This window comes from Panthera onca, chromosome F1 (genome assembly GCF_046562875.1).
Source record: "Panthera onca isolate mPanOnc1 chromosome F1, mPanOnc1 haplotype 2, whole genome shotgun sequence".
NCBI lineage: Eukaryota > Metazoa > Chordata > Mammalia > Carnivora > Felidae > Panthera > Panthera onca.
The window spans coordinates 35919143-35946986 of record NC_138355.1 but is presented as its reverse complement, the minus strand read 5'-3'; the positions used below and the strand labels follow the sequence as shown (position 1 = coordinate 35946986).

The 27844-nt window shown below is 45.7% G+C and overlaps 1 protein-coding gene across 4 annotated transcripts in view; it reads right to left on the bottom strand.

The window, feature by feature from the left end:
* The window catches only part of IRF6 (interferon regulatory factor 6), a 39799-nt gene extending 12334 nt beyond the window's left edge, over positions 1-27465 (bottom strand). The window contains exons 1-3 of one of the 4 annotated variants that reach the window (XM_060643936.3): positions 27288-27465; positions 2809-2892; positions 2083-2259 (exon numbers count right to left, since the gene is read on the bottom strand). In XM_060643936.3, coding sequence (XP_060499919.1) covers positions 2083-2256 — 174 coding nt within the window. In that variant the 5' untranslated portion in view covers positions 2257-2259; positions 2809-2892; positions 27288-27465. Of the gene's footprint in view, positions 1-2082; positions 2260-2808; positions 2893-6952; positions 7147-27287 lie in introns of those variants that run through there. The other 3 variants (XM_060643934.3, XM_060643938.3, XM_078440863.2) reach the window with 3 other exon arrangements.
* Between the last annotated feature and the right edge of the window lie 379 nt (positions 27466-27844).

Below are 27844 nucleotides of genomic sequence, written 5' to 3'. Positions count from 1 at the left end.
CCAGCCTTACTGCTCACAACACAGACATTCTTCCTCAGGACCCACTCAGAAGGTTCAGAGGGCCAGGGCTGATGCAGCAGAACACAGTACCAGACACGTGGCATTCACTGGGATTTATAAACATGACTTACTCAAACCCATTCTGAGTCTTGCTTCTGACACTCGGGTCACGGTGGAGGTCCCTATTCCCCTTCCAGAAATGGAAGTAACCTCTGTATTTTGATGGTAATTCACTATTTCTCCCCATACATTATTTCACTCAATTCTCATGACAATCCTCTGAGGCAGGCAAGACTGGTTTCGTCTCCATTTTACCAAAGGGGAAGCTAAAACCCAAAGAGACTATGTGACTTGTTCAAGACCATATGTGCAATTGATAGTAGTAGGATTTGAAATCAGATCTTCCAATTCCTGGCCAGAATGAGGTAGTATGGTAATGGGGGAGCAGATAGGCTTGAGTTCAAATCCAGGCCACACCCATTATTGGATGTGTGATTCTGGCAAATTATTAGTCCCCCCTGAGACTCAGCCTCTGCATCTACAACATAAGAGGAATACCCCCCCTTACAGAGTTCCTGAGAATTAAATGAGATAATGGGCACCCATTTAATGCTAGCACCCCGCTGCTTCCCCCTCCCCCCACACAACCTGCCCAAGGCCTGTCAGAGCTTGGGATGGGTGAAAGCACCCTCACTCTTCTCCTGACTTAAAGGCCCTCCCTGACTATTCCACAAGCAGAGATACAGATATAAATAAGACAAGCTTCCTGCAGCCACTTTTTTCTCAAGCCCGAAGCACACAGATTGCTCTCGTGAATAGGGCTTTCAGGAACCAGCCTCTTCCCCCATGGCCAGCCACCCCCAGCCACCAACAGCAAATCCAGTTTCAGACCGAGGCCACAACCACAAGTCAGCTGGGCCAGGGCAGGTCAATTCCCCCCTCAATGCCGACTCCAGCAATTGGTACTGGTTTCAAGATGTCTTCCCTACCATTTTCATACCGTTATTTAATTGGTAAATTAAAAGTGCTCCTTTACTTTCTTTCTAAGCACTCTCAGACCAATTTTCTCTCCACTACTTGGGTCTATACCTGATATAACTGAGTTGGGAAACATCTCTCAGATGGCTCTCCTTTGAGGGGCGAGCCCACCTTTTCTGATCCAATCTCAGCAAGAACTTGGGGTGTCACTCTTGAGGAGGCCCAGCGTAAGGACCGGATTTCCTTCTGACTTCCAGCTTAGAGAGGGAAGAAGAGGCTAAACTCACTTCTCTGTGACTTGGAGAGGCGGGAACTTAAGCCAGCAGCTGACACGGAAGACTGGCCAGCACAGAGCAGTTGGTCTGGAGCAGAGGCACAGGCTCCAGAGTTACAAACAACATAACACTCCTTCCCACACCCAGCTTCCCACCTACGTCTGTCTTAAGTCAAGCTTTGGCTTCATGAGATTTTGTAAAATGCCAGTGATTAAATCTGGTTTTAAGTAAAACAATTCTCATATCAGGTATTTTTTATTTAAGAAAACATATTTGTAGAATAAAAGCTTGCACTATATCATCTCTCATTTTTTTAAGCAGAGGTGATGGGTGGGGTAAGGGATTTTAATACCAAAAGAAAAACTTGCAAAGAACCCTCTACACCCATCCTACGGTCTATGTTAGGAGCCTGCTAACACTCAGTAGTTCTGTCCTGGGTTGGAGAGCCGTCCCCGGCCCAAGCACCTCTCTCCATAGCAAGAACCCTGAGTGAATGAAGAACAATAGTTATTTGCTGACCCTGGGAGCTTTTGGAACAACCCCATCAGTCCAATCATTTGTAGTTTAGCCAACTGCACCTGGGATCTTTTGGGATGTGAGTCGAGCTCCTCCGACCAATGGGAAAGAATAAACGGCCTCAAACATTATGGACATGCCCCAGCAGGAGAAATTACTACGCCTAAGTTTGGGCACCCCCTTCATAAACATTCTCTCTGATGCAGGAGCATCTGGATCTAGTGTATCCCCATGCCAAAATAGAAAACAGAACAACCGAAAACATCCACATAGGTCTGACAGAACCGGTCCGATGGTAGAAGAAGTCCTTTACCTTGAAAATGGTATTTTCCTCCTCTTGTTGGGGGCTATGCCGGGTGGCATGTTTCCAGGGAATCTGGAAGCGCTTGGAGTCCCTGTGTAGCCAGATGAGCCCGGGGTACAGGCCACTATCCACCTGGGCCACCAGCCAGGGCTTCAGCCGAACTCTGCGGGGGTGGAGGGCCATGATCTGGGTGGAGGGGTAAAGAGTAGAGAGCGCAGGAGAATTAGGCCAGCCTCTGGGAACTTTTCCCAGCCACTGTTCCCGTATGATAGAGCTACAGTTTCATTAGATTACAGCAAAGAAACTAAATATGGGAATGCACTGTGCCAGGTAAGGAAGAAAAGAAAAGAGGTTAAAAGGTCCTTTTGATTCTTATTCCAAAGCCATTTATGCTTCATGTTCTAGCCAAATCAGACTTATCATGTAAGTGGATCACATTTCTTCTATTTAAATCCTGAAGCAGAAAAAGAAAAAAGATGATGTCACCCCTGCTGGAACACAGTCCTTCCTGAAGAACCAAGGGCTCTTGGAATTGCTCTTTTCAATCTCATCTCAGGAAAAGGAAGAAAAAAAGGTATGGAAACAGCAAAGATACAGGGCAAGAATTTGAAGCACACTCTCTTTTTCAACAAGAGAACTAAAGGCGAGTGGGGAATATATTAGGAAGAAATGACCCCATTGTGGTGAGAGAGAAGTAGACAAGGGGCAGGTCCTGGTTCCAACATCCTCACTTACAGAGATGAGCAGGCAGTGTCTCCACGGGGTTCTGAAGAGCTGGACCTCAGGTCAGCTTCCTTTTCTCTGGACCACCCAAAGACTCTGGAGCAAGAAAAAAGGGGTCTGAGTTGGTTATCAACAGGACAATCCAGTGGCTGGGAGAATACTAGGGAACATGGGAGACAAAGGCTCTGAGGACCCTTTCTTGCACCTGAGTCCAGAAAAGTCCAGGAGCCCTAGAATAATCAAATGCTACAGTTCCTAAACTTAGGCTGCTAACCACAATCATAAGACAGGCTCTGTTCTGCTCAGGCAGCCTCCTCCACCTGGGTCTGTTTGTCTCCACACGAAGGCTAGAGTGACCTCTTTGGTTGCAGGAGCTGGCCTGGGTAAAGTCTGTGATTGATTCTCATAAAAATACACGGGCACAGCAGATAACATTCGGCAGCAGCCAGCACTCACAGCAGGAAACAAAGGCCTGCCCAGATTGGGTGTCTTTAGGAAAGACTAGTCAGTCACTAGAGACTTGTTTGCTTGGGATGTTGTGTTTAGACTTTTTGGGTGTTCTCATCTTACTTTGTTTTTACTTCAGGTGAAAAAGGGAGGCCTGCAAAATAGCGTTGACTCAACAAATATGTGTTCATCAGCTACTGTGTGTCCAGCACTATGTCCGTTAAAAAGCACATAGTTTTCCTCAGACTCCCTGAAGAAACCCACATTGGAAGTGCTCAAGCCCCACAGTGGCCTGAGGAAACGAAGATAAATAAGCCACCTTCACACCCAGGAAGATCCCCACCTGGATCACAGTTCAGAAACCAAACCAGTTGAGTCAGCTGAAGGCTCCCACTCAGAGGAGCTTAGCTGAGGGGGTGGCCTCAGCCACCACTTCCTTCCCCAGCCAGACACCCAACAAACAGGGAAAACCCAAACCAACTCAGCTTCTGGCACTTTAAGAGCAAGGCAGGACCTGCTCTCACCTGAGCCTTCTGACCCAATTAACAAGTCCTGCAACTGAAACCTTCCCCCTGGGAGCACAGCTCACAGTGGGCAGGCAAGGTTGGCATGCAGTATTCAACTGTCCCCCGCCCCATCCCCATGTTGTTGGCCATGGTTTTGGAAGGGCAGCAAGTCAAGCCACCAAACCGGGGAGAACATTTACCTTATAAGGAGTAGAGAATGCATATTCTCCTAAGGGCAAGTTCTACCTTCTCCTCCTCAGTCCCAGGCTACTGGAAAGGGGATGGGGCAAGGAAAGGACGAATAGGGACATGGGCGACACGGTGGTCAACCCTGCAAGGAACTTTTGCAGTACCAGTAAATGCTGGGTCTATGCTTGTCAGACATGTGAAATCTCCTTCTGGATGGACTTTGAAGAAAAGGGCTTATCCTAGCTGATTGACAGCTCATCAAGAAAAAATTAAAGCAACGGAGCCAACATGGGGAACTGCACATAGTGATAGGGAAGGAGAAGCAGCCACCCATAGAGATGGATTATTAAGATCTAGAGTCCTGGGTTCTCAACATTCTCTCAAGATGGCACCACACATGAGCAACCCCGCCCCAGCCTGCCTTCCTCCGTGCCCCACCTCCCTCACTGCTAACCCTCTCCACCTTCTGGAAGTCAGCCAAGATCTCCTTTACCTGCCACCCAGTAACTAAGACTCTAAACACTGGCAGAGAAGGAAAAGCTGGAAGCAACCAAAATAACAGAGGAAAATGGCTAATTCACAGGCTGCAATATTAAGCAGTCATTAACAACGGGACGTCTGAAGAATTTTTATTGGATCTGGGGAAATGTTTACAACATGAAGTTAAGGGAGAAAATACAGCATACAATATTGACTGTAGACTAGTATCTTCACCTTGTAACATAACATGCACTTGGGTACTTAGGCACATACACACATAATTTAAAAAAGGAAAAGATAATACATCAATGTAACAAGATATTCACAATGGTTACCTGGTGATGGGATTATGAGTGAATTTTATACTTGCTCATATACTTGTGTATATGATTCACATTTTCCTACAATGACATGTTTCAATTTATGATAACAATAATAAAAAAGCTACAAGTAATATCTTTTCAACCAAAAAAAAAAATATTAGCTTAGGAAGCTAAGACATTTCTTGGCCCCTGGAAGGTATAAAAGATGATGTTCTTCAGCTAATGAGAGCACGGTACCAACAATCCTTCATATCTACACTGACTTTACAAAGTTTACATACACTTTTATTTACCGTGTTTGATTTCATCCTCATGATCAGGAAGTGGCATGTATTATCATCCCCATTAAAAAAAAATTTTTTTTAACATTTATTTATTTTTGAGACAGAGAGAGAGAGAGAGAGAGCATGAACAGGGGAGGGTCAGAGAAAGAGGGAGACACAGAATCCGAAACAGGCTCCAGGCTCTGAGCTGTCAGCACAGAGCCCAACGCGGGGCTCGAACCCACGGACCGCGAGATCATGACCTGAGCCGAAGTCGGAGGCTTAACCGACTGAGCCACCCAGGCGCCCCTCATCCCCATTTTATAGCTGGGTTAACTGAGACCCAGAAAAGTGCTTTATCTGGGGCCTGGACCCACCACTCCTCATCAGAGTGTGCTGTACTGAATCTTGCCACTAACCCTGCCTTCCAAGTCCCTCCCTTCTTCTACACACTAAGAGAGTAAACCAAAAACATTAACAAGATCCCAGCAGCACGAAGGGCCAAGGAAGTGGTTAGGGAGAAGACTGCATGACACCCGCCACCAAACACACCTAAATCAGAGTTCTCTTCCAAAACATTCTCAGCGCCCAAATCTCAATGCCCACAGAAACTTAGCCTAGCTGAAGTCAGCCCTAGTATCTCCAGCTGCCATCACAGTGAAATTCAAGGCCTGTGTCTCCAATAGGTATTTGACCAGCCAAAGAACAAAGATGCTAACCCATCCACTCCCCTCACGCTGGGCATCCAGCTGGGATACTTTCAACCTCCCTCAGGCACTAATTCTCCTCTCTCACACCCCCATTCCAGGGAGCAGGCCCTCTATAAACACCCCCACTGCCACCTCTGCAGCCCTTCCCCAGACGAGTTTCCAAGGGCAGCACTACCTCAAAGTATAGATTCGAGATTGGGCTGTCAATGGTTTGGCTCAGAGTGAAAACCATTTGCCAGGGAGTCCTGCTTTTTTTCCTTCCCCTGCAGGGAACCGAACGCCATCTTCCCAGTTCCCCAGCCTTTCTTCCCTTTAGTTTAGCCCTGCTTAGGGGTAAATTCTGTGCCATAATTCCCATGCCCTTCCTCCCTGCTGGATTGAAGTTGGGGGCTGGTGAGATGGTGCTGCTGTTATGTGTTATGCACACATCTAACCCTAAACTACTCTCCTGGGTCAGCACCAACTCCTACTCAAGCGCCTTCTCCCTCTCCCTTCCCTGGCTTCCACTTTTGACATCCACCAGGAGAGCAGGGTCGGGACAGAGGTGACCCCTTCATTACAAAGCAGGCTCCCCGGAAAGAGTGGCACCCGGGGCCTCCTTTCCAGTTGGGCCTGGGAGACTTTCCCCAGTTTTCCACACCCACCCTCCATCCCCTTGGGCAAAGAGGGCCTCACCCCCAGAGCAACCACGCCCTGCACCACCCTCCCCAACACCAAGCTTGGCTACTTGGAAAGTCAGTGGTGTCTCCCAGGCCCAAGGCGAGGGGCCTGGCTGCACTAAACAAATTCAAAGAGAAAAAACAAACTGGCTAAAACGCCTGGCCGCCCCCATCTCCATTTCCCCAAACACCCACCAGGACCAAGGGCCCGCAGGCCTCGGAAATCCCCTTTGGGACACTGGGGCCGGCGGCCCAGCGAGCTGGGCCTCCACCGGAGGGGTGGAGGCGACGTAGCTCTATCCTCTGGTGGGTGGATAAGGGCCGAGAGCGGCACGCTCCAGTAGGGCAGGGAGGGAAAGGGAGTAGAGAGAAGTGTGGGGTCGGGAGGGGCCCCGTACTCCAGGGTTAGGACCGCCCAAAATCTACCTAAAGCAGGGCGACAAGCATCCAGCCCCTGAGAGTCCGCCCCCCAAACAAACAGATGTCTTCAAGCAAGGTTCCTAACCCCACAAATTCTGGGGCGGGTGTGTCCCCAGCCCCCTACCCCCAAAACTAGTGTTCAGAAGTTAGCGTCCTCACCTTTTCTCAATCCTGCTACAAGAAGCGGTCGTCCCCCGAACTAAGTCCCCAGCACTCCTTGACCGGTCAGCAAGCAATACCTGGGTTTGCGCAGGTAGACTCTTCGAGCTCCGCTCTCCGTCCCGCACCGGCCCTTACCTGCCGGGCCCAGGTGCGCGGAGCTCACGTCACCGCCTCGCCCTAGGACGCCGCAACCCCCCTCCGAAGTCCGGCCACGCCTCCCAGGTGTGGCCACGCCCCCTCGCGTTCAGGATTGGCGGCTTACGGGAAATCTGATACTCTGTGTTCCTGGGCGGCCCCGCGCCGCCCAGCCCCTTCCCCACCTCGCTCTCTGGCTTCTAACTCTGGCTGAGAAAATTCCCAGACTCGAGGCTGGACCTTACGCCTCGGGGCTGGTGGTCTTGGGAACTGGGAGCGCCTGGGAGGTCAGATCTGAGTCGAGAGGCTCCCCCCCTCCTTTCCTCGTACCCCATGGTTCCCCTTCGGTTTTGGAGATAGTTAACCACAAACAAGGGTTTAGAGATTCTGGGCAGGCCCTTCTACCCGTGGGCCTGTGTAAGTGAGTGGGATAAGGGGAAGGGACTCAGGACACTTGATCCCATGGAGGAGAAGCTCGGTGGCTTTCAGGGCAGGGATTCTGCCTTTATTCTGCCTCTTACCCGAGTGACTCAGGGTAAGTTACTTTTCTTGTCTTTTCAGTGAGAATAATATGTGAGAGACTGCCTTTTCCAGTCACTATCTGGTAATGATTAAAAGCGTGGCCTCAGGAGCTAACTTTTAGGATTCAAACTCCAACTTCATCAGTTACTACAGACTTGACGAAGTTTCTTAAGATTTCTGAGCCTCAGTTTCTTATCAGTACAATGCAGTAAACAAGAGTACCCACCTCAAATGAGTGCTGTGGGGGTTCAATAAATTGCTTCATATAAAGTATTTGGAACAGTATTTTGGTACTTATTGAGTGATGTATAAATACTTGAAATTTTGGTATAAAGGTAAAAAGCATATAGACAGTGCCTCACAGAATAAGGTGACACCTTCTGTTATTACTTGAAACTCAAGGCCTGTATGTCCCCCATCAGATGTTTGATGAGAGTTCACTCTCCTGTCCCACTACAATGAACCCCAGTCCTTACAGAGTACATGCTTACAGTGAGCTGTGTACCAGTACATGAGACCCTGAAGCACGGAGCTGTCACAGGTAAGAAGGGACATGCTTATGGGTACTTAGGTTTTGAAGTTTAAAGCAATGAGAGAGAGACCATAAAGGAGTGATATTATGGTTGAATTATGTCCCCTCACCCCCTAAATTCGGATGCTGAAGTCCTACAGCCTCCAGTACCTCAGAATGGGACCTTACTTGGACATAGAGTCTTTACAGAGGTGATCAAGTTAAAATGAGGTCATTAGGGTGGGCTCTAATCATATTTGACCCGTGTCCTTATAGAACAGGGAAATTTGGACACAGAGGGAGAAGATGATGTGAAGAGACACAGGGAGAAGACAGCCATCTCCAAGCCAAGGAGAAAGGCCTGGAACAGACCCTTCCCTCAGAGCCCTGGGAAGCATCCAACCTTATGGATGCCTTGATTTTGGGCTTCCAGCCTACAGAACTGTGAGACAAGACATTTCTGTTAATTAAGCTACCCAGTCTGTGGTACTTAGTTCCAGTGGCCCTAGCAGACTAATACCGGTGTGTTGGAGAGCTCCGGATTGGTAATCATGGGAACTTGATTCCCGATGCTTGGGGACATATCCAGCGAAGGCTGGGAGGGTAGCAAGTCCCCAAGCCTGACTCAGCCAGCCTCTGGCTCAGCCGCTGCTGGTGGCCACTCTTCCCTTCATGAGGGGAAGGACTATCTCATCAGTACAGCCTGCTCTTTACTGCTGATGAGCTCACTGGACAAGCAGCATCTCCCATGTGGCCCAGGGCTTGGCTCTTGAGACCAAGCAAACAGTCCACTGCAGGTGTGTGTGAGGGATGAGGGGAAATACCACCAGGAGAGCATCATTTGAGGGGAGCCAAAAGCCCAACACCATACAAGTATGAGCCCACACACAGGCATTCACTTACGCACTAGCAGAAATCCCTATAACTAAAGTGATTTCTTAAAGATTCTCTTTAGAAGACACATACTTTAGAATCAGAAAATTCAAGCTGGGAGGGACCTTCTAATCCTCTGGTCTAGGGCTATTACTGGCTTAGAGATGTTTGTTTGTTTGACCCACACGGTATCTTAAGCACCGGGAGATTTCACATAAACATCTAGGTTTTCAGCATCTCTTGAAGACAGGCTCTAGACAGCCTGGCTCAGCAGTTCCATCCGACAACAGCTGCTCATTTAGATGGAATCCACATGTTAAAATCAGGACAACCCCACCCTACCGGATTCACTCATTTACTTTAATTGTCTGACCCTGTAGGCATACGAGTTTACAGCTTCTAGTCCAAATTCCCCCTTTTTATAGATGAGAAAACTGAGGTCCAAGGAGGTCAAGTGATTTGCTCTAGATCATGTAGCAAATTACACACAAAGTCAAGACTAGAACCCAAGCCCAGGGTCCCTTCCACTTGGACCCTGCTCAGCATCCCAACCAGAATCTATACTGACTGATGCTGCACTGGTTGTTAATTTATTATTTTTTAATTATGCACGTATCTACGCACTGTTGATACTATGGCAAACAAAGTCCCAACTCTCGTGTCCCTCTACTGAGGAATCAATGAAAGGGGATAAAGCAGGAGGAATTAAGGTAGAGATCAAGAGGAACTTCTGGGTCCTTTGAATGATGAGACCTGGCAATAGGCCACCCTGAAGTCTTCTTTGCTTGAGATACACCTCACTTGCTTGGTCTGGGGAATAAGAAAACCCAAAGGCTCTGGAGGAATCAGTTCTATGTTCTCAAAAGAGCACTCCTAAGATTCAGACATCCCCAATGTGGTTTGGGCCTGTGATGTTTCCATTGCTTTGCCCTCCATCCCTGCTCAAGTAAGGCATTGCTGACTCATTTGTGAGTCTGAGTTTCAGGCTGTGAGATGTATGTTTCAACACAGAGGCATTGATTTATAGCTATAGGGAATCTGGGAATTCCTCTCTCCTGCTCCCAGGCAGCTCTTACTTGGTGAGGACTCTTTCACCACCCAGAGGCTTTAACCTCAACAATACCAAACATATGACAATAAAGCCATGTGACCCAAATCCCACTCTTCTCCGCTGAGCAGGGTGCATAGCAACTGGGACTGCTCCCAGTGGTTCAGGACAGTGGAGAATTTAGTGTCCCTGGAGTCAGTAACAGCAATAGGCTGGGTTACTTGTCAGCGGGTCTGTTGAAGAGGGGGTGAGGACATCAAACTGAACAATACAATTCTGGTCTCTCTCAGAGGAATTCAGACCCCATCCAGCCTTCTGGAAGGCATTTTGGAGCCCATCAATTGCATTTGGGGGAATTCAGACCCCATCCAGCCTTCTGGAAGGCATTTTGTAGCCCAAGTCCTACCCTGATTTATCTCTGGCTCCATCCAAGTGTTTCAAGGTACTGGGGCTACAGATGAACCTAACACATTGCCTAAACTGTAGCCTGAATTGTTGCCCCTTCCTCTGTCTCCTTACCCTGTATAGAGGGTCCCAGAATGTGATCCAAATTCGAGGCGTATTGAGATTTCTGTAGTGGAAGCTGCAGCAAAAATAATTTATAAATGAATCTCACTTTCTAGCCCAGGCAATCAAACAGATTTCAGTTTGAGATTTTAGGTGAATTCCCCACTAAAGTGTTCAGAATTATTAGTTTCTGACTCTCTTTTTATCCTTGAACTAAGCCAAGTGCTGGTAAGTGTCCTCAAAGGAATAGTTTTCTTTATTCCAAATTTGGATCTATGTGGGAAGAGGAGGAAAAACAAGGTCCAGTAAGTCACTTGGAAGTAAGCTCTCTCCCTGAGGTCCTCCCATCACTCTTCCTCCCCTCCAGTGTCAGTCAGAGACTCCCCTTCCACCCCTCCCCAGGCCCCCCCTACTCCCCCCCCCAGGCAAAAGAAGGTTCCACTGGCCCTGCAGACATAAGAGCCAAATAAGAAACTGCCATGAATGTGAAGATTCACAGTCCCGATCTTATTTTATTTTAAGCTTATTTATTTATTTTTGAGAGAGAGAGAGAGAGAGAGAGAGAGAGAGAGAGAGACAGAGAACACATATGAGCAGGCAAGGGGCAGAGAGAGAGAGGGAGACATAGAATCTGAAGCAGGCTCCAGGCTCTGAGCTGTCAGAGCAGAGCCCCACAGAGGGCTCAAATTCACAAACCTACAAACTGGGAGATCATGACCTAAGCTGAAGTTGGATGCTTAACAGACTGAACCACCCAGGTGCCCCATCAGTCCTGATTTTAAATACGCTGCCCTGTCAGGACAGAGCAGTGTCCCAATTTTGACTTCATGGGCAGTACTGAACAACATATTCCATGGTGTTATGCTGTTGTAAAATGAGACTGTGGGCATGAAAGCTTTCTGAACTTGGTCAAGTGTGGATGGGAGGTATCATCACTGTGGTTATCTACTCTGTTTTCTCATGTAAATCAATCTCTGGCCTCAGCAGCAAGGGGACAGAGGGCAGCAAGGGGACTTGAGGGCAGCAAGGCACAGACCAGACAGGAGTTCTCGTGAGCCAGGAGTTCCTACCAGTGTCAGGCTCAAGGCTAAGCTACCTGAGCACTGGACATGTGTTGACTTCAGCAAAATGAGTTATCTGGGGATACAGAATCCTATGGGGGGTGGGGGGGGGGCAATGTGGTAAGAAATTGGACTTCTGTTCAACAAGACTGATTGACCAAATGTGTTTTACCTGTTTTCCCTCCCCACCCCACCCCCCACCATTCTGGTACAACCACAAGGTTAAGAAGAGGACAAAAAGCATTGGGGAGGGGTAGGATAAGAAGGTATGAGAGATTTCAACAAAAATATTAGGAGATGAAATATTCTCTCAACAAAAATAAGGAGTGGGGAGGGCCAATGTTTTGGTTACAAAGCTTTCAGTACTATTTGATTTTTAAGGCAGATAAACATAATATTTAAGAATGATATTATCATCACATATTTTTAAAGACAAAAGAAAAAGCACGTGGGAGTCAGGGGACCTGACTATCAGACCTTTCTTTGGCATTCAGACCATTCTTTTGGCTTGTGGCTGTTGCTGTCTGAGCCTGAACCCCTTTGTGGGAAGGACCTGAGCGAATTCCACGAGCACCTTCTCGTCCAAACAATTCCTAGTTCTGTGGTCAAATTCTAGAGACAGCGCTGATGTCCTCAGAAAAACAACCTATGTTTGGGATGAATCAAAACTTGTCTCAAATTTCCCTTCTCTCAACTTCTAGTTGTATGAACGAGCTGGACCTCAGTTTACTCATCTCTTACATGAGGATACTCCTTCACAGGATTGACAAGAAGATCAAATTAAATAAATAAAATAAGAATAAGTCTATGCAAATGTTATTTTTCTCCACCATCTTTAGGCGAGGATCTGGTGCGGTTCTGGGCACCAGGCATTCACTTCATAGAAACCTGGAAAATTCAGAAGCGAGTTACTATATGTTTATTCTTGGGGCAGGGAGGATATGAAGCCCTTCATTTCTGTTGATTGGATTAGGGGCAAGGTCCAAGTGTGGATCTCAGAGCCTAGTGAATAATTCCTTTGAGGAGAAGGGCACACCAGGGAGGGTGTAAATGAGAGGTTCTTTAACCAAGCAACAGCCTCACCTCACACCCCTCCACCCTCTCCAACCGCCCCCCCCCCCCCCCCGTCCAGTGTGGGAACTTTCTCTTAACACAGTCCACATACCCAGCCTCAACCTAGATCAGCCTCCTATCCAATAACTTGTGGTTTTGCAGAAAAGGTATGGATGATGTCCACAGGGATTTCCATGTTCTTGAAGGGCTCTGGACTGGCACACTAATTTCCACACTAATTTATCCACGTCACCTAAGGCTTTAGTTGTATAGCATTCAAAAAGCTCATTCGACCTGCTCACTGCCTGTAGAAACCTGCCGCCTGAACCCCACCTCAATTCCCACAGCCTGAACCCCAATTTGTCTGAGTTAAGCTGAGGCCTAAAAGGTGACTGCATGCCATGGGGGGTTAGCAGGAAGGGAGGAAGGGAAGATGTACATACCGATGTAAGAGTTAAGTGTTGATCTCATGTAACTCCTGGCCAGGAGAACCCCAGAGTCAAGAGCAAAGAAGGTTCAGGTCTTTCCTCACACAGACCCAGACCAGAGGCCTGAGGCCATCCCACATGAAAAACACAAGCATCATTCCCTCATTCATCATTCAGTAAATATTTACTGAACACCTACTATATGCCAGACAAATTCCCTGCCCTCATGAAACTTACCACCTCCTATTGTCATCTTCTATTGGTACTGAAGCCCTCTGTTTAAACTTTCACTTATGAGTCCTTCTGCTATTGTAACTACCTCCTATCCGCCAGCTTCCAGCCCCATTCTAATCTATCCTGCAGCCCTTTGTGAGCTCTGACCCCATTCACTTTCCTGCTCAAAAACATTCTGTGACTTCCCAAGGTTTATTGAATCAAAGCACTATTCACTCATCCAACACATGTTTATTGTGTATCTACTATGTGCCGGGCTCTGTTCTAGGTTCTGGGGAATACAGCAGTGAGCAGGACACATAAGAACTTCTGCTCTCATAGTACGTAGATTCTAGTGGGGAGAGACAGAAAATAACCAAGATAAATAAGTGAAGCAAGTAAAGCACATTGGTTGGTAATAAGTTCCAAGGAGAACAATAAGGCAACCGAGGTTCGGGAGGGGAGGGGGCAGGGAAGAAGTAAAATTTTAGACAGACTAACTAGGGAGAAGATGACATTTGAGTAGAGATCTAAGAAAGTGTTGGATGGAGCCGTGTAGATAGCAGAGGGAAGATGGTTCCTGAAAGAGGGGCGATCAAATGAAAAGATCCTGAGGTAAGCACGTACTTGCTCATTAAAGGAGGGTCAGGGAGGTCAGAATGAGGTTCAGTGGCTGGAACAGAGCAAGGAGGGAGGGGAAAGTGTTGGGATACAAGGTGTGAGAGGTAATGACTTTAGCTTTTACTCTAAGGCAGATAGGGAGCCACTAGGGGCTTTAGAGTAAGCGCAAGAAGGTGTGACTTGTTTTGCAGCTTCGCTCTGGCTGCTGTGTTTAAGATAGGAAGAATGGAGAGAAAGGCCAAGCAGGGAGTCTAATTGGAAGGCCCCTCTCTCACCCTAGCCTGCTTTTCCAACCACATCTCTTAACCATTTCACAACTCTACAGCCCTCATAGACTCTTCCCAGAGCACACATGACAGCTGCTGGCCTACCATCCTCGATGACATTACCACCACTTGGAATATCAATACTACGACAACAGGAACAATAGCTGTTACTTACTAAGCATCAATAACTCCAGTCAAATGTGGTTTTTGAAATATTATCAGATGTCACTCACAGACATTATTTCATTTCATGTTTATATTTTGTTCCTATTTATTGGGAAAGCTGAGGCTTTTTACAACTTGTCACCAACTGGGAAGGTCCCTGGGCCCAACTGTAAGATGTAAAAAAACAAGTGCTGTCCCTCAGGTCTCAAATGGACCATTTCTATCTTTGAGGGTCTCCACGCCATGTGACTCTCTGGGTACTTCCTCATAGAAAGTCTGAACAAATGGGGAGAGTTATGTTTAAAATGACCCTGACAGGTCAATATCAATTTTCTGGATTGAAAAATAGAAGCAAAAAACATTTGGGCAGAGAAAATAACATTGCAAATGGTCAGAAGTACCATGTGGGAAGGTCAGGAGGTTTCAATTTGCCGGAGCTTTAGTATTTGTAGGGACGAATTAAGCAGGAAACAGACCTAAAAGGCCTTGAATGCCATATCAAAGAGCCGGGCTTTCACCTCTTTATAGTCAGGGAGGATGGAAAGGTTTTAACTAAACAAACAAATAAAAATATTCTTTAAGTTTGAGCAAGACAAGAGTGCCTGGAAATGTGCAGACTGTGGCTACCTGGAGAAAATGCTTTCCTTTTAAGGGAAGCAGACACTAAGCTCTGGCTGATAGTTGTCATGCAGAAAGACAGGCCCAGCCTTGCCACTGGGAAATCTAGACTTTATGTAAAACTTTGTATACGTTTGCAACACATTTAAAGAAACAAATTTAATTACATGAGCCATATAAAACACTCCATGGGAGCTGCTATTTGGGGGGGTTCTGCCCTGGAGTATAAATGAGTTCCAGGAAGATAGGGACTTTGTCTTGTTTCCACCGTGTTCTCAGCGGAGAATTTGGCACAGGGCCTGGCACACAGCAAGTGTTCAATACATATTTATTCCGTGCATACGTAGGGGTTAGGTATTAGTATTCTCCCTTACACTTTAGGAAACTGAGGCTCATCGAGGATAATAGATCACACGGGAAGTGGCCATACTCTGGCTCAGGAGCAAATCTCTGAACTTCAAATGAGATAAAATGACTCATAGGAGAGATCAATTAAGAGTAGAAACAGTTCTTCATCTGTCCCTTACACCACCCCCTATCCCAGGGCTGTTCCCACTTGTTACCAAAGTCTCATGTATGGCGCTGCCTGGTTTTAACTCCCCTGGGATACTTCCGATCCCACTCTGTTGGGACTGTTTTTTCCCTTATTTTGTTCAGACCTAGGAATTAGAGACGAGGCAGCCCACACACCACCTGTCCCTCCCCAGCACAGTGACATCTGCATAACGTTGGGCTGCTAACAGTAGCAGCTTCTCTCCTTGGCCTTTCAAATCCAAGGAAGGACCCACCAGGCCTTCCCTGGCCAGGTGCCTGGCTGACAAATCCCTTAGCATAGCCAAGTAGCTTCAACGCTCTTGCTGTTCTAGTTCACTAGTTACAAAACATTATCTGCAGAGCCGGGCATCGCTGCTGCATAAATAGAAATGGAAGGAGGTAACAAAATAGGAGAGCCAGTGAGTGGGGATTTGGGGAAATAAAACACTAATCTTTGAAGCTTCTAAAATAAGAGGCAGGATTTCTAAGAAGATCTACTCAGTTGACATGAAATCAATCCTTGCTTCTGCCCTTTCATCTAATCAGACAGGTTAGTTAGTCAATCAACAAACATTTATTGTGCAGGGCTCAACATACTTCTGGAAGTGCAGGTCATGATTTGAATGATGCCCATGAACTGAGTGTGTCATACTCCGTTCATATATTCATGTACTTTTAATTAAGAAAGGATGAGGAGGGAAAGAAACACTAGCATGTTTTACCCAGAGGGGTAAATGTTTAATCCAGAGGGGAAAGTTGTTCTTCCCCAATACGATTCTAAGAGTGATTTACCAATATTAGTTTTTCTGGAATCTTCCCAGCATCTTGTACTTTGAAGGAACAGCTGCAGCTCAGTGCCCTGCCTTCTATACAGCACTGCCAGCCAATCGGCCAGGTTCATCTTGCCCACCACCATTTTCCTTAAATGGCTTTAGTTTCAAGTACATCGGGGGCATTTTTAAAAATTTGTTAAGAGAGTCTTACCCGAGGTCACTCAGCTGGTAAACGGTGAGTGGGAAGCTGACCCGCCCTATCTGACTGACTTCGTGCCCTTTCCATTAGGTCATGAGGGGGAACCGAAGCTTTGGAATGTTAATCGTGCCCACGGGCCGAAGTAATATCCCAGGATGTAAATGTGTGTGACCATCTGTCTGTCCTGGGGGCGTGAAGAAGGCAACATGCTCTGCCCTTGACCCTAACTGACTGAGCCCGGGGGCCAGCTCTGGAGCTTTAGGGGCCTGGGAACCAGTGTGCCTGTGTCTGGAGGCCCTGAGAGTTTCGCTCTGTTTCAGAGCAGGCACTGCCACCTCCCAGTTACTATTCTGTGCTGTGGCAAGTGCCAGCTTGTCTCCCCTTCCCGCCCAGCCCAGGAACCCTCCGGCATTTCTAGTTCAGGCCCAGACCCGTCCTGGCAGCCTGGATTCCACTGCCGAGGCTGGAAGCTCATCTCAGCCCAGTGACCATCTTGCTCTGGTTTTTGTCACAGGAGAATTGTGATTCCAGCAGTTTTGGGAGTTGGGGGTGGGCGGCCACAGATGTCTCGCTCAAACTACAGAGTGGTGGGGTGGAGGTCAGGGTGCAGAGAAGGAAAGACGGGAGAGAAGCGGGGAGGGGACGCTTTAGACATTCCACTCCTGAGGCTGTTTCATCCCAAATCCAAGGTAAATAAAGGAGTTGGGGAGGCTGGACTGGACCCAGCAGCCCAGCCCTGAGTTCTAGCCCTGACAGAGCTGAAAGGAGGACTTTCTGGCATTCCCACACGGGGGTGGGAAAGAGGCTGGGTCTGGGCAGGTCTGAGGAGCCCTTGTTCCCTATGGCCCTGGGGGGAACACGCCCGGATTTGCTGACCTCTCTAGTAGCAGTCTATCAGGTAGGAAGCCCAGCCTCTGATGACACTTGCTGTGTGTGGGCGTGTATAAGCAAATTGTGTAGTGCATTTGTGCATTTAGTGTTTATCTGAAATTCAAATTTAACGGGGAGTCCCAGTATAGGGGAGTGAGGTGACACTTCAGTCCCTCTGCCCCTCCAATTTCAGTGAGATGAGGGCCAGTTTCTGGCATGTATCCCTGCTTTAACCTGATCCCCACCTTACAGCAAGAGAATTCCTTGGGCATTGGCATTCCAAGACAGCGCCCGTGCCCCAGCCCCCACATAGCTAGGGCCCCTCTGCCTTCAGTTCTGAAACTCCAAAGACTTTCATGTCAAGTATTAATGCTCCATCCTGGAGCCCCTTTGAAGATGAAAAGCCCTCCTGAGAAGTGAAGGGCTCTGTTGTTGTAATTAACATAATTACAAGCAATTTTTCCCATAGCCCTGTGGAAAACTGGGGGACCTCACTTCTTGTAAGAAATACCTACCTCGCTCTCCCAGGAGAAGGCCAACCTCTTCTAATCCAGCACTAGGGTAGATGTCCCTGCCAGCCCCGGTCCCCAGTACCACCCACCTTGACTTAGACTTGGTTTTTGTTTCTGGTTTTGTTTTGCTTTTACCTTTTCAGATGATTCATCACCACGACAAGGGATCCACCTTTCTGGGCACAGTAGCCACCCTCTCCTGGGACACGTCTGTGCCTACCTTCCTGGGTTGAAAACACTTGGTGGATGATAAAGCTGAAAGCTACTATTTCTACCCGAGTCCTGGACCAGACAGAAGGGATGCCAGCTGCCTCTCTCAACCCAAATGCCCTGACGACTGGGAGCAAACTCTTCCCTGATTCAAAGAATCAGTTGCCACTGTGCAAGTGACTATGTGGGAGGACACGTAAGCATTTCCCTGCAGAGGTAGCTGGTCACACAATGATAGCCAGGGCAGCTAAAGGCCAGGCCCAGAGGCCCTGAACAGAGTCTGTGGTCTTAACTGTTTCTAGGATTGCATCCTCCTGCTGTCCCCAGGGAGGCGATCATCTCTTCCACAGAAGGAGCCACAGCATTTCCTTCTCTAAAGGTTTAGCATAGAGGAGGTGCTCAGCATTACTAATTGTGCCAAATGAACCTGTCTGTGCTAGGGCAAAGAAACATCTCTGTCTGTCTCTGGATTCCCAGGGCTCTAAACAGCTTTTGGGTTTCCTGGCATACCAACGTATGACTCGTCTCTGACCTGTTAATGTGAGTGTCAAAACTTACAGAAACGTCCGATATGGTTACTGTTGGCAGTGCAAACTGCCCAACTGCCCAAACTGTCTGTAAGTTCAAGAATTTTAGACTGTAGACTGATGATGGCAAATTAGTGAGATGTTATAAAATTTCCCCATCACCCAAAATCTGTCTTCAATACCTTTGTATCGGCCTTACCCTAGGCTCGTTAGGAAATCAGAACAAAGAAGAATCCTGGACTCCAGAAGAATATGCCCTGAGGGCCTGGTCATTATAACCAGCTCCTTTCCCCACAGTACACGTGTACACACGCATGCACACACACACATATGCACACACACACGCGCATATACTCATCTGGGATGGCAGAGCCAACTCCTCCTCACCCTTCCTGTTTCATTCCATTTAATTTAATAGGAACTTGCACTTAGAGAGTAAATAATGCTCAACAACAATAACAGCTCATCATTATTGATCTAGTCTCTTTGAGATTCAGAGTCAGCAGAACATGTCAGATGAACTTAGGGTATCTTGACAGGGGCTCAATGACAGACAGTTGCGATTAGGCTGCTGAAATGGTGTTCACCATGACAGGGGAGAATCGGGACTGGTGTCCAAGGGCCTAGAGCCCATCAGAGGGGAGATCTGACTCTGAGAACAACATGAGGCTGATGCTGGAGCCTCCTTCCAACCCATCCAGCTTGACACTGCGGGAGTCCCTGGGGAAGTGGCTATCTGCTGAAGGGCTACACCATTGGGAGCTAGCTAACTCTGGCATGGCATGCCTAAGGCTGACTGTAACAAATTGGGGCAGCCAAGGTCAGGGAAGGGGAAGGCAGAGCAGAATGTCTGCTCTTGCCCCCTGGAACACAGCTAGGCCTCAGCAGTGACCGCTTAACATCAGTGTAACCAGGACTGACCCTTTGGGTTGTGTTTGCACTGTTGACAGATTTGGCCAAATCAGGGGGAAGACTGCACTTCCCGCTAATGTACATGTGTAGAAGCTTGATGTCTTAGTCTGTTTGAGCTGTTCTAACAGAATACCATAAACAGAAATCTTTTTCTCACAGTTCTGAGACTGGGATGTCCAAGATCATGGCACTGGCAGATACGGAGTTTGATGACAGCCGGCTTCCTGGTTCTTCTTGGCCATCTTTTTGCTTTGTCCTTACATGGTGGAAAGGATGAGGGAGCTCTGTGGAGTCCCTTTTATAAGGGCACAAATTCCATCATGAGAGCTCCACCTTTATGAACTAATCATTTCCCAGAGGCCCTACCTCCAAATACTATTACCTTGGGGGTTAGGATTTCAACATATGAATTTTGGGGGGATACAAACATTCAGTCCGTTGTCCTCAGCATCACTGGGATTCCTATATTAAAAGAAATTCCTTCTTTTAGGTAAAGGCTGAAGCACAGGAACAACTTTGAAGAATGATTGCTCTTCAAGTAATATACTTAAGAAACAAATCTATCTTTCCTAAAAGAAAAGGGTAGAGTATCCTTCATTTTAAAATCAAGAATACAGTTCTCTTTCTTTTCTTTTAATGATTTTCAAGGTCTTTTTGTTTTCTGAAGAGCAAAGAGTGATTTCAGGGTATATTCCTGGGCGGTTGAAAAAAATTCCTCCTTGGATCTCAGCTACCAATGCTCAACCCTTACCCATGCTACCTTCCTTTCCCTTTCCAATGGAATCTGTCTTATCCCAAATACATTCACCATCATCCACGCTACCTCCAGAAGGATTGCTGTTACAGTTACGTTAGGATTGGAGGATGCAGTGATCCAAACATTCATCTGGCTCTCAAACTCCAGCCCTGTCTTCAGGCAGAACTGGAGGACCTACAAGTTTGCAGAAGAAGGGTAGAAGAGTCCACTGTGCTCAACACTGAGCTGCAAACAGCTCTGCAATCTGCCCTGGTGGACTTTTCACTGCAAGACTTTACAATAAATTCATGGAAGGACATCTTCAGTTACAAATTTTAGGTCTAAAGCTTTCAGTTTTAACCAGAATGAATGCATAGAGAAGAAAGCAAAGAGTAATAAAAAGCACACAAAGATGCTAGAAATCTTGTTCATGAGAAATGTATGGCTGTTAAATCTGAGAAAGGCCAATGTTTATTGGGGCTTCCCTATTTGAAGAAACCATCTGCCCCCCCAAATGGAAGGTAAATCATCAGCCAAGGAAAAAGATTGAGATCACTGAAGCCTACCACACCAGATGTGACAGCTCCCCGGTTTAGCCTATGATGTGAGTGCTACACTGGGGTAACAGTCAAATGTGGGAAAACATAAGAGCAGCTGCTGTTGATTTGGACTAATAGGCAATTATGGATTCAATTTCATTCAAGATGGTAATTCTTCATTTGTCAAAAAGTAGGACCACAATCTGTGCCCACAATCTATGCTTCTTCTTTCCAAAAGAAAAAAAAAAAAATTCTCATAAATTGTCACATAGATGGACTGGCGGTAGAAGAGTCAAGATTTTCTCGGGCAACTTGACATGTAAAAGACAAATGATAAAAAAATGCATCACCTTTAAGTCAGGCTATCACAGGCTGGATTAATCATTCCCCTTTTCTGCTCTCCCAACGCATGGCTCATAGTTTCATTAAAGAATTGATCATGTTGTGATGTCATGGAGAATGACTTTGAGGGCTGCCCCTTCCCTCTGGACTGTGAGCTTCCTGAAGCTAGGGCTTTTGTTTGATTCTTTCACATGAATTGCCTTGGCACTCAGTATATCCCCAGAGTGCAGTGGTCACAATGATTACTCAACAAGCAGATACCCTCCTGGTGATATACTGGACCCAGTGACACACATAAAGTGTAAACTCATTTAGTACTTAATATATGACTGAGATTTGAATCCAGTCCATCTAAATCCAGTATCCACAGTCTTAGCCTCTTTTTTTTTTTTTTTTAATCCTCTTTGTAAACCTACCTTTCCTGAGAAGGATCAGTCAGTAAATGGAAGAAAGTATCAGCTTTCCTCCTTCTCCAGTGGCTGCTCCTTCTCAGTCACCTTGCTTGTTCTTCCTCAACAGCGACCCCCACCCCCAGCCTCTTAAATTTGCAGGGCCTGAGGGCTCAGTTCTCAGACCCATTCTCTGTATTTACACTAGGTGATGTAATTCTGTCTTATTCATATGCTGACCACTCACAGATGTGCTTGGGCCTCCTGGCATCTTGGATCTCTCCCCGGAAGCACAGATATGCACACATCTCTGACTACCTCTTGGATCTCTCTACTTGGATGTCTAATAAAATTCTCAAGCACATGTGAATCAAATGACCTTTTTTTGTTAGATACATGGGTGCAGGATCTCTGAGGCCAAAAAGGCAGAACAGAAGAAGTTAACAGCTGTGGGGAGCAACACCCTTAGGTTGGCCCAGTGGATGCCCTTGTGTTGTAACAAGGCCCTGCACAGGGACCAGCATGGGTGGGTGTGGATTTCATAAACCTACTTCACGATAGTCTCTACTTAGGATGCTTCTATCGGGGACATTTGAGATGCTAGTTTCAAAAATGTTGAGAAGTGTAAGGAAGTATTTGGTAAAAATATGAAAAAGTCTCCAAAGTCTTAGTGGGCAGCATGGATAGCAAAATAACTGCTTAGGGGAGGCATCAAAAAGGAAGATTTAATACCCTTGTCCCCTACACCAAACATTATGATTTCTCTGAAGTCCCAATCTGATCACATAATCCCCTTGCCTGAAATGCTTTAATGGCTTCTCAGCTTATGTGGGGTTGGGCCTAAACCCCCCAGCAAGATGTGCAAGGCCTTTAATGGACTGCCACCTTCCCTGTTGGCCTCACCAACTACTCCTCTCTCAACGATGCACCCCAGCAACATGGGCTTGCAGTTTTCCAAACACATCTTTACACCTTTACTCGTGTTATTCCGTCTCCATGGAATATTCTTTCCCTACTGTTCACCTGGGAAACCCTGACTCAACATAGCCTCTGTGCAGCTCCCCATGATCCTCTCCCTTCCCTCCACAGAAGAATGAGTTTCTTTATCCTCTGGGTTCCTAGAACCCCTTCTACATCCTTCTAATACAGATTTTATTTTATTTTTTTAAAGCTTTATTTATTTAAGTAGTCTCCATACCCAACATAGGGCTCAAACTCATGATCCCAAGATCAAGAGTCACACGCTTTTCCAACTGAGCCAGCCAGGTACTTCCTAATATAGATTTTAGTCCATGATGATGCAATTACTTAATTGTTTTGTCTCTCTAGTTAGACTATGAGATCTCCAAGGGAAAAGTCTGAGGTTGGAGCTTTTAAAATCCTTGATGTCTAACTGGAGTGTATTATGCTAAATGAAATAAGTCAGTCAGAGAAAGACAGATACCATATGTTTTCACTCATATGTGGAACTTGAGAAACTTAACAGAAGACCATGGGGGAAGGAGAGGGGGAAAATAGTTACAAACAGAGAGGGAGGGAGGCAAACTATAAGAGACTCTTAAATACAGAGAACAAACTGAGGGTTGATGGGGGGGGCAGGGAGGAGGGGAAAATGGGTGATGGGCATTGAGGAGGGCACTTGTTGGGATGAGCACTGGGTGTTGTATGTAAGCGGTGAATCACAGGAATCTACCCCCAAAACCAAGAGCACACTGTATACACAGTATGTCAGTCAACTTGACAATAAACTATATTAAAAATAAAATAAATAAAATAAAATAAAATAAAATAAAATAAAATAAAATAAAATAAAATAAAATCCTTGATGCCCGGCATCATGCCTGGAATACAGCAACTGTTTAGTAAATGTTTGATAAATGAGTGAATGTGTGCATGCAGAGCCCTGCCCCAAAATATGAAAAATAGAGTATAGTTGTACCAATATTCCACTAGAAGAGGATATGTAAAGCTTTCTCCCCTCTAGCATAGCATTTTAGGCTCCATCTCAATCAGATTAATATAATCTGATAAAGTATTTCATTTTTAGGCTTGACCTAATATAAATGAATCTCTAACAAACCTGAGGAAACATATTTATTAAAAGTCACTATCTTCCAGGCTCTGGGTTTGACAATGGGAACTTGTTATGGGTACAGATGAACAGAAAGGGTAGGAACTATATATATCAATATTTTATATTTCTACGTACACTTAAGTGCATTACAAAGCTTTTCTTTTCTCACACATAATCGCATTTTCTAAAATGTGCTCCACCTTGAAAATGTATTGCTCCATACACAATAAATGCTGTGGAATCCGATGACTACACAGGTTTCTAATTTCCTGTTGTCCTATATCCTTCATATCCTGTCTTAAACACACGCACGCGCGCGCGCGCGCACACGCTGTCCATGAAGTCGGCCGAAACAACTCATACAGCCTAAGATCTAGAATCTAGATCAATTTGGAATTCAATCCTAATGGTCAATGAATGTGACTGACGGACAAATGCTCAATGGTAGCAGACCCACCCCGGCCCCAAACCCCACCCTGGTCCTAAAACAACATCCTGGCTGCTTCCTGGGCATCAGCATTTCTTGGTTCAGCATTTATCACAGAGTATTGCAATCATAATCTGCATACTTATCCATACCTAAACCAGACTGCAAACTCCTTGAAGAGACCAGCATGGACCGTATTCTTTCTCCTAGCCTCAGCTGCTAGCATAGACCTGGCATGTGGTGTCTAGTCTATGTATTTTTTAATGAATAAACTCATTTTATTATAAGGGTAGTGAGATACTAATTTCTACCAGCATTCTCAGGGAGAGGCTGGAATGCTTTGGGGTGTATATAGATGCATGTGTATACATGTGGTGGAGAAGCTGGTCTTGTGTGTAGGAAACTATCTGATTTAAGCCCTCTAGAGGAGAGGAGATAAATGTGTGGGTGTGCATAAGAACTTTCCCCAGAGCCCTCCCAAATAAGTAGTTGAGATGTCTGAACTTCCATCATTAGAAAGGCATACCTTTGCATTACATATGGCTCCCTATCAATGTATCTTGAATCCATGTGTCCTTGCTATTACATAAGTTATCACATTAGTTGCAGCATTCAAATATCTTCAGTATCTGATCTATAGCTTCAAATCGTACATCCCTAATTTCCACACCCACCCCACTGAGAATCTGAGATAGACCTCTGCTAACTTTTTGTAGTTTGCATTAGAAAGTGGTTTGTTTATTCGTCTCTTAAAATATATAGTTATATATCAAATAATCTCTTTCAAACAATATACACTATAATATACGCAAGCGATTAAAACACATCAATTTGTATAATTCCATGAGTTCATAATGGTACTAAAAATAAAACAAAAACTTGACTAATTACCATTGGAAAACAGAGAATTGACTCCTTGTGTTGAAAATTTGTAAATGAAGGGAGGGAATCAACCATTTATTCTGCCTTTCCTATAGAAACTGTACCGCTGGGTCACCAAAGTTTCGATAAGGGAGAAGACCGTCTTCATAGAGATAGTTCAGCAAGGGAGTGAGGAAGAAATAACAGAACTAGGATATCACCCCTGTGATAGAACTGGAATGCAACCTCTAATGAATTAATGAATTGAGACATTAAGCACCAATGGCTGGTAGCATCACAAATAACAGAAAATCACATTATATGCCTCCTGTAGGAAGCATAAAACACTAACTGTAATGAAGTCTGATCAAAGTTCTAAGTCCAGCAACCCATCTGCAAGAAATATAGAGAACAGCAGAAGACCTTAAACCAAGAAAGTGTAAAGAAAAACAGGATGACATTTATGAAACAATGAAAAATTTGAACACCAACTAGATACACGATGTTATTAAATAATTGTTGTCATTTTTAGGTGAAATGCCACTATGGCTATTTTAATATTTTATTAAAAAAATTTTTTTAACCTTTATTTATTATTGAGAGACAAAGAGAGACAGAGTGTGAGCAGGGGAGGGGTAGAGAGAGAGGGAGACACAGAAACTGAAGCAGGTTCCAGGCTCTGAGCTGTCAGCACAGAGCCTGATGCGGGGCTCAAACTCACGGACCGTGAGATCATGACCTGAGCCGAAGTCGGACGCTCAACCGACTGAGCCACCCAGGTGCCTCTATTATGGCTATTTTTAAAGAAAAGAATCCTTATCTTGTCAAAATGCATACGACAATATTTACAGATGAAATAATATGATGTCTGGGATTTGTTTCAAAAATCATGGGGGGGTGAGGGAGGTCAGGGACAATGGTTGGGTGCATGTATGAAATAAGATGGCCTTGTGTTGGCGATTGTTGAAGCTGAGTTATGGGGTACGTGTGAGTGCATTATACCATTTTGTCTGCTTTTGTATATATTTGAAATTTTCCAAAGAATAAGTTTTTTTCTTCTAAAGGTGTTAACCTTCCTGAATATTCTGATATTCTTGTCCTATGGGACAGCCACTTCTCTCCCACCTTTTGAGATCATTCTCCTAGGGAGTCTGAGGAATTGCAAATATCCTGGGAACAGTTACATTAATCCATTAATATCTCTGCACACTAGTTAAAAGATTATTTCCTGGGCTGTCTTTACCTCTGAAAATACTGAATGCCTGCAGATAAACATTAAAGAAAACCTTGGAGGAGGGAAAAGTAAGGGCTGAATATGGGAAGAAGAAAGGAGAACAAATTTGGACTTCATTAGGATTTTTCCACATCCTTCACTATTTGGCTCATGCATCTTCTTTGTGTGGGTTTTTACTAGGAGAACTTTCACTGAAGGCATGAAAAAAATGTTTAAATTTTGGATTCTCAGGGTCCCTTTTTATGTTGTTAAAGGCTAGTATAAATACTTATAGGAGAAGAAGGAGTCTTTTTTCCTTGTCTAGTGAGCCAGCGGTGAGACTGTTTGGGTGGGGCGAGGCACAGTTTTGCCTGAACCCGAGAACAGTCTAGACCTGTCCACAAGACCACAAGGACGTGGAAACCAGGAGACAGTAAGGAGTCATCTCAAGTGCTCAAGAGTATAGCTTTTTATAGAAGATCTCTGGAAGAACACCAAGGAACTGGTTGCCGCTGGGGAGAGAAGCTGGAGCACTCCGGACAGGGTGGGAGGGAAAATCAAGTATGACTTTATTGTTACAGTCAGATTATACTGTGGTCAGTGCCTTAAAATATATGATGACATTTTGCAAGCAGCCTTTTGTTGACATAAGTATACCTTTTTATCTTCAAATTAGACAGAAGACAGATGTGTTTGTTTATGGTTTCCTTGGCTGGGCCAGCTGCTGGGCCACCACTGGCTGTTTGCACATTTTCTTGATAGGCCTTCCCCTGCCCTCCCTACCCAATGCCAACCTCCCAGAATCTAATTGGGAGCAGTAGATGGTCACTAGAACCAAGAATAGGATTCTAGTAGTTCTAGTACAATTTCCCCATGGGAGACATGATATCAGTGAAAGCTCAAATGTTCTCACAGAAGCACCCCTAATAGCAGAGCCAAGGGAACACTCTCTTTGATGGCTCCCATTTTACCTTAAATATTCAGATGAATTCTGCAATCTCTGATTTATCACTTTGTTCTTCTAGAACATGACATTATATCATTACTAGGGGAAAAAGAGTTGCTATATTTATCCCGTGAATTCCAGAAGCCCCGCACACCTGTGCCTGTTGCTGAAGTACAGAGTCTAGTTTTGTTTTGTGCTTCCTTCTGCTTATTTATTGAGGTTATTATTTACATACATTAAAACTCACCAGAGGCGCCTGGGTGGCTCAGTCGGCTGAGTGTCCCAGTTCCGCTCAGGTCATGATCTCACGGTCTGTGAGTTCGAGCGCTGTGTGGGGCTCTGTGCGGACAGCTGGGATCCTGGAGCCGGCTTCAGATTCTGTGTCTCCCTCGCTCTCTGCCCCTCCCCGACTCATGCTCTGTCTCTCTGTCAAAAATAAATAAACATTTAAAAAAACCTCACCAATTTTAACTGGACAATTTTTGTAATTGTATACAAGACGTAACGACTGCCCCCATCAAGATATAGAATGTTCACACCACCTTAAAAAAGTTTTTCCATCCCCTTTGTCCAAGTTCAGTTTTGAGACGCTCCAGTTTTATGGCATTCTCCAACATGGACTCTGGGTGATTTTAGGAAAGTCACTTTACTTCCCCTGATATGTTTCTGCTCTTGTAACATGATAAATGAAGGAATACATTTATTTCTAGGGACTCTTCCAGTACTTTCAGAAAACAAGGGAGTCGAGTGGGCGCTGGTATCCCAGCCTTAGGTCCCCATTCTTGATACAGCATACGCAGGTGG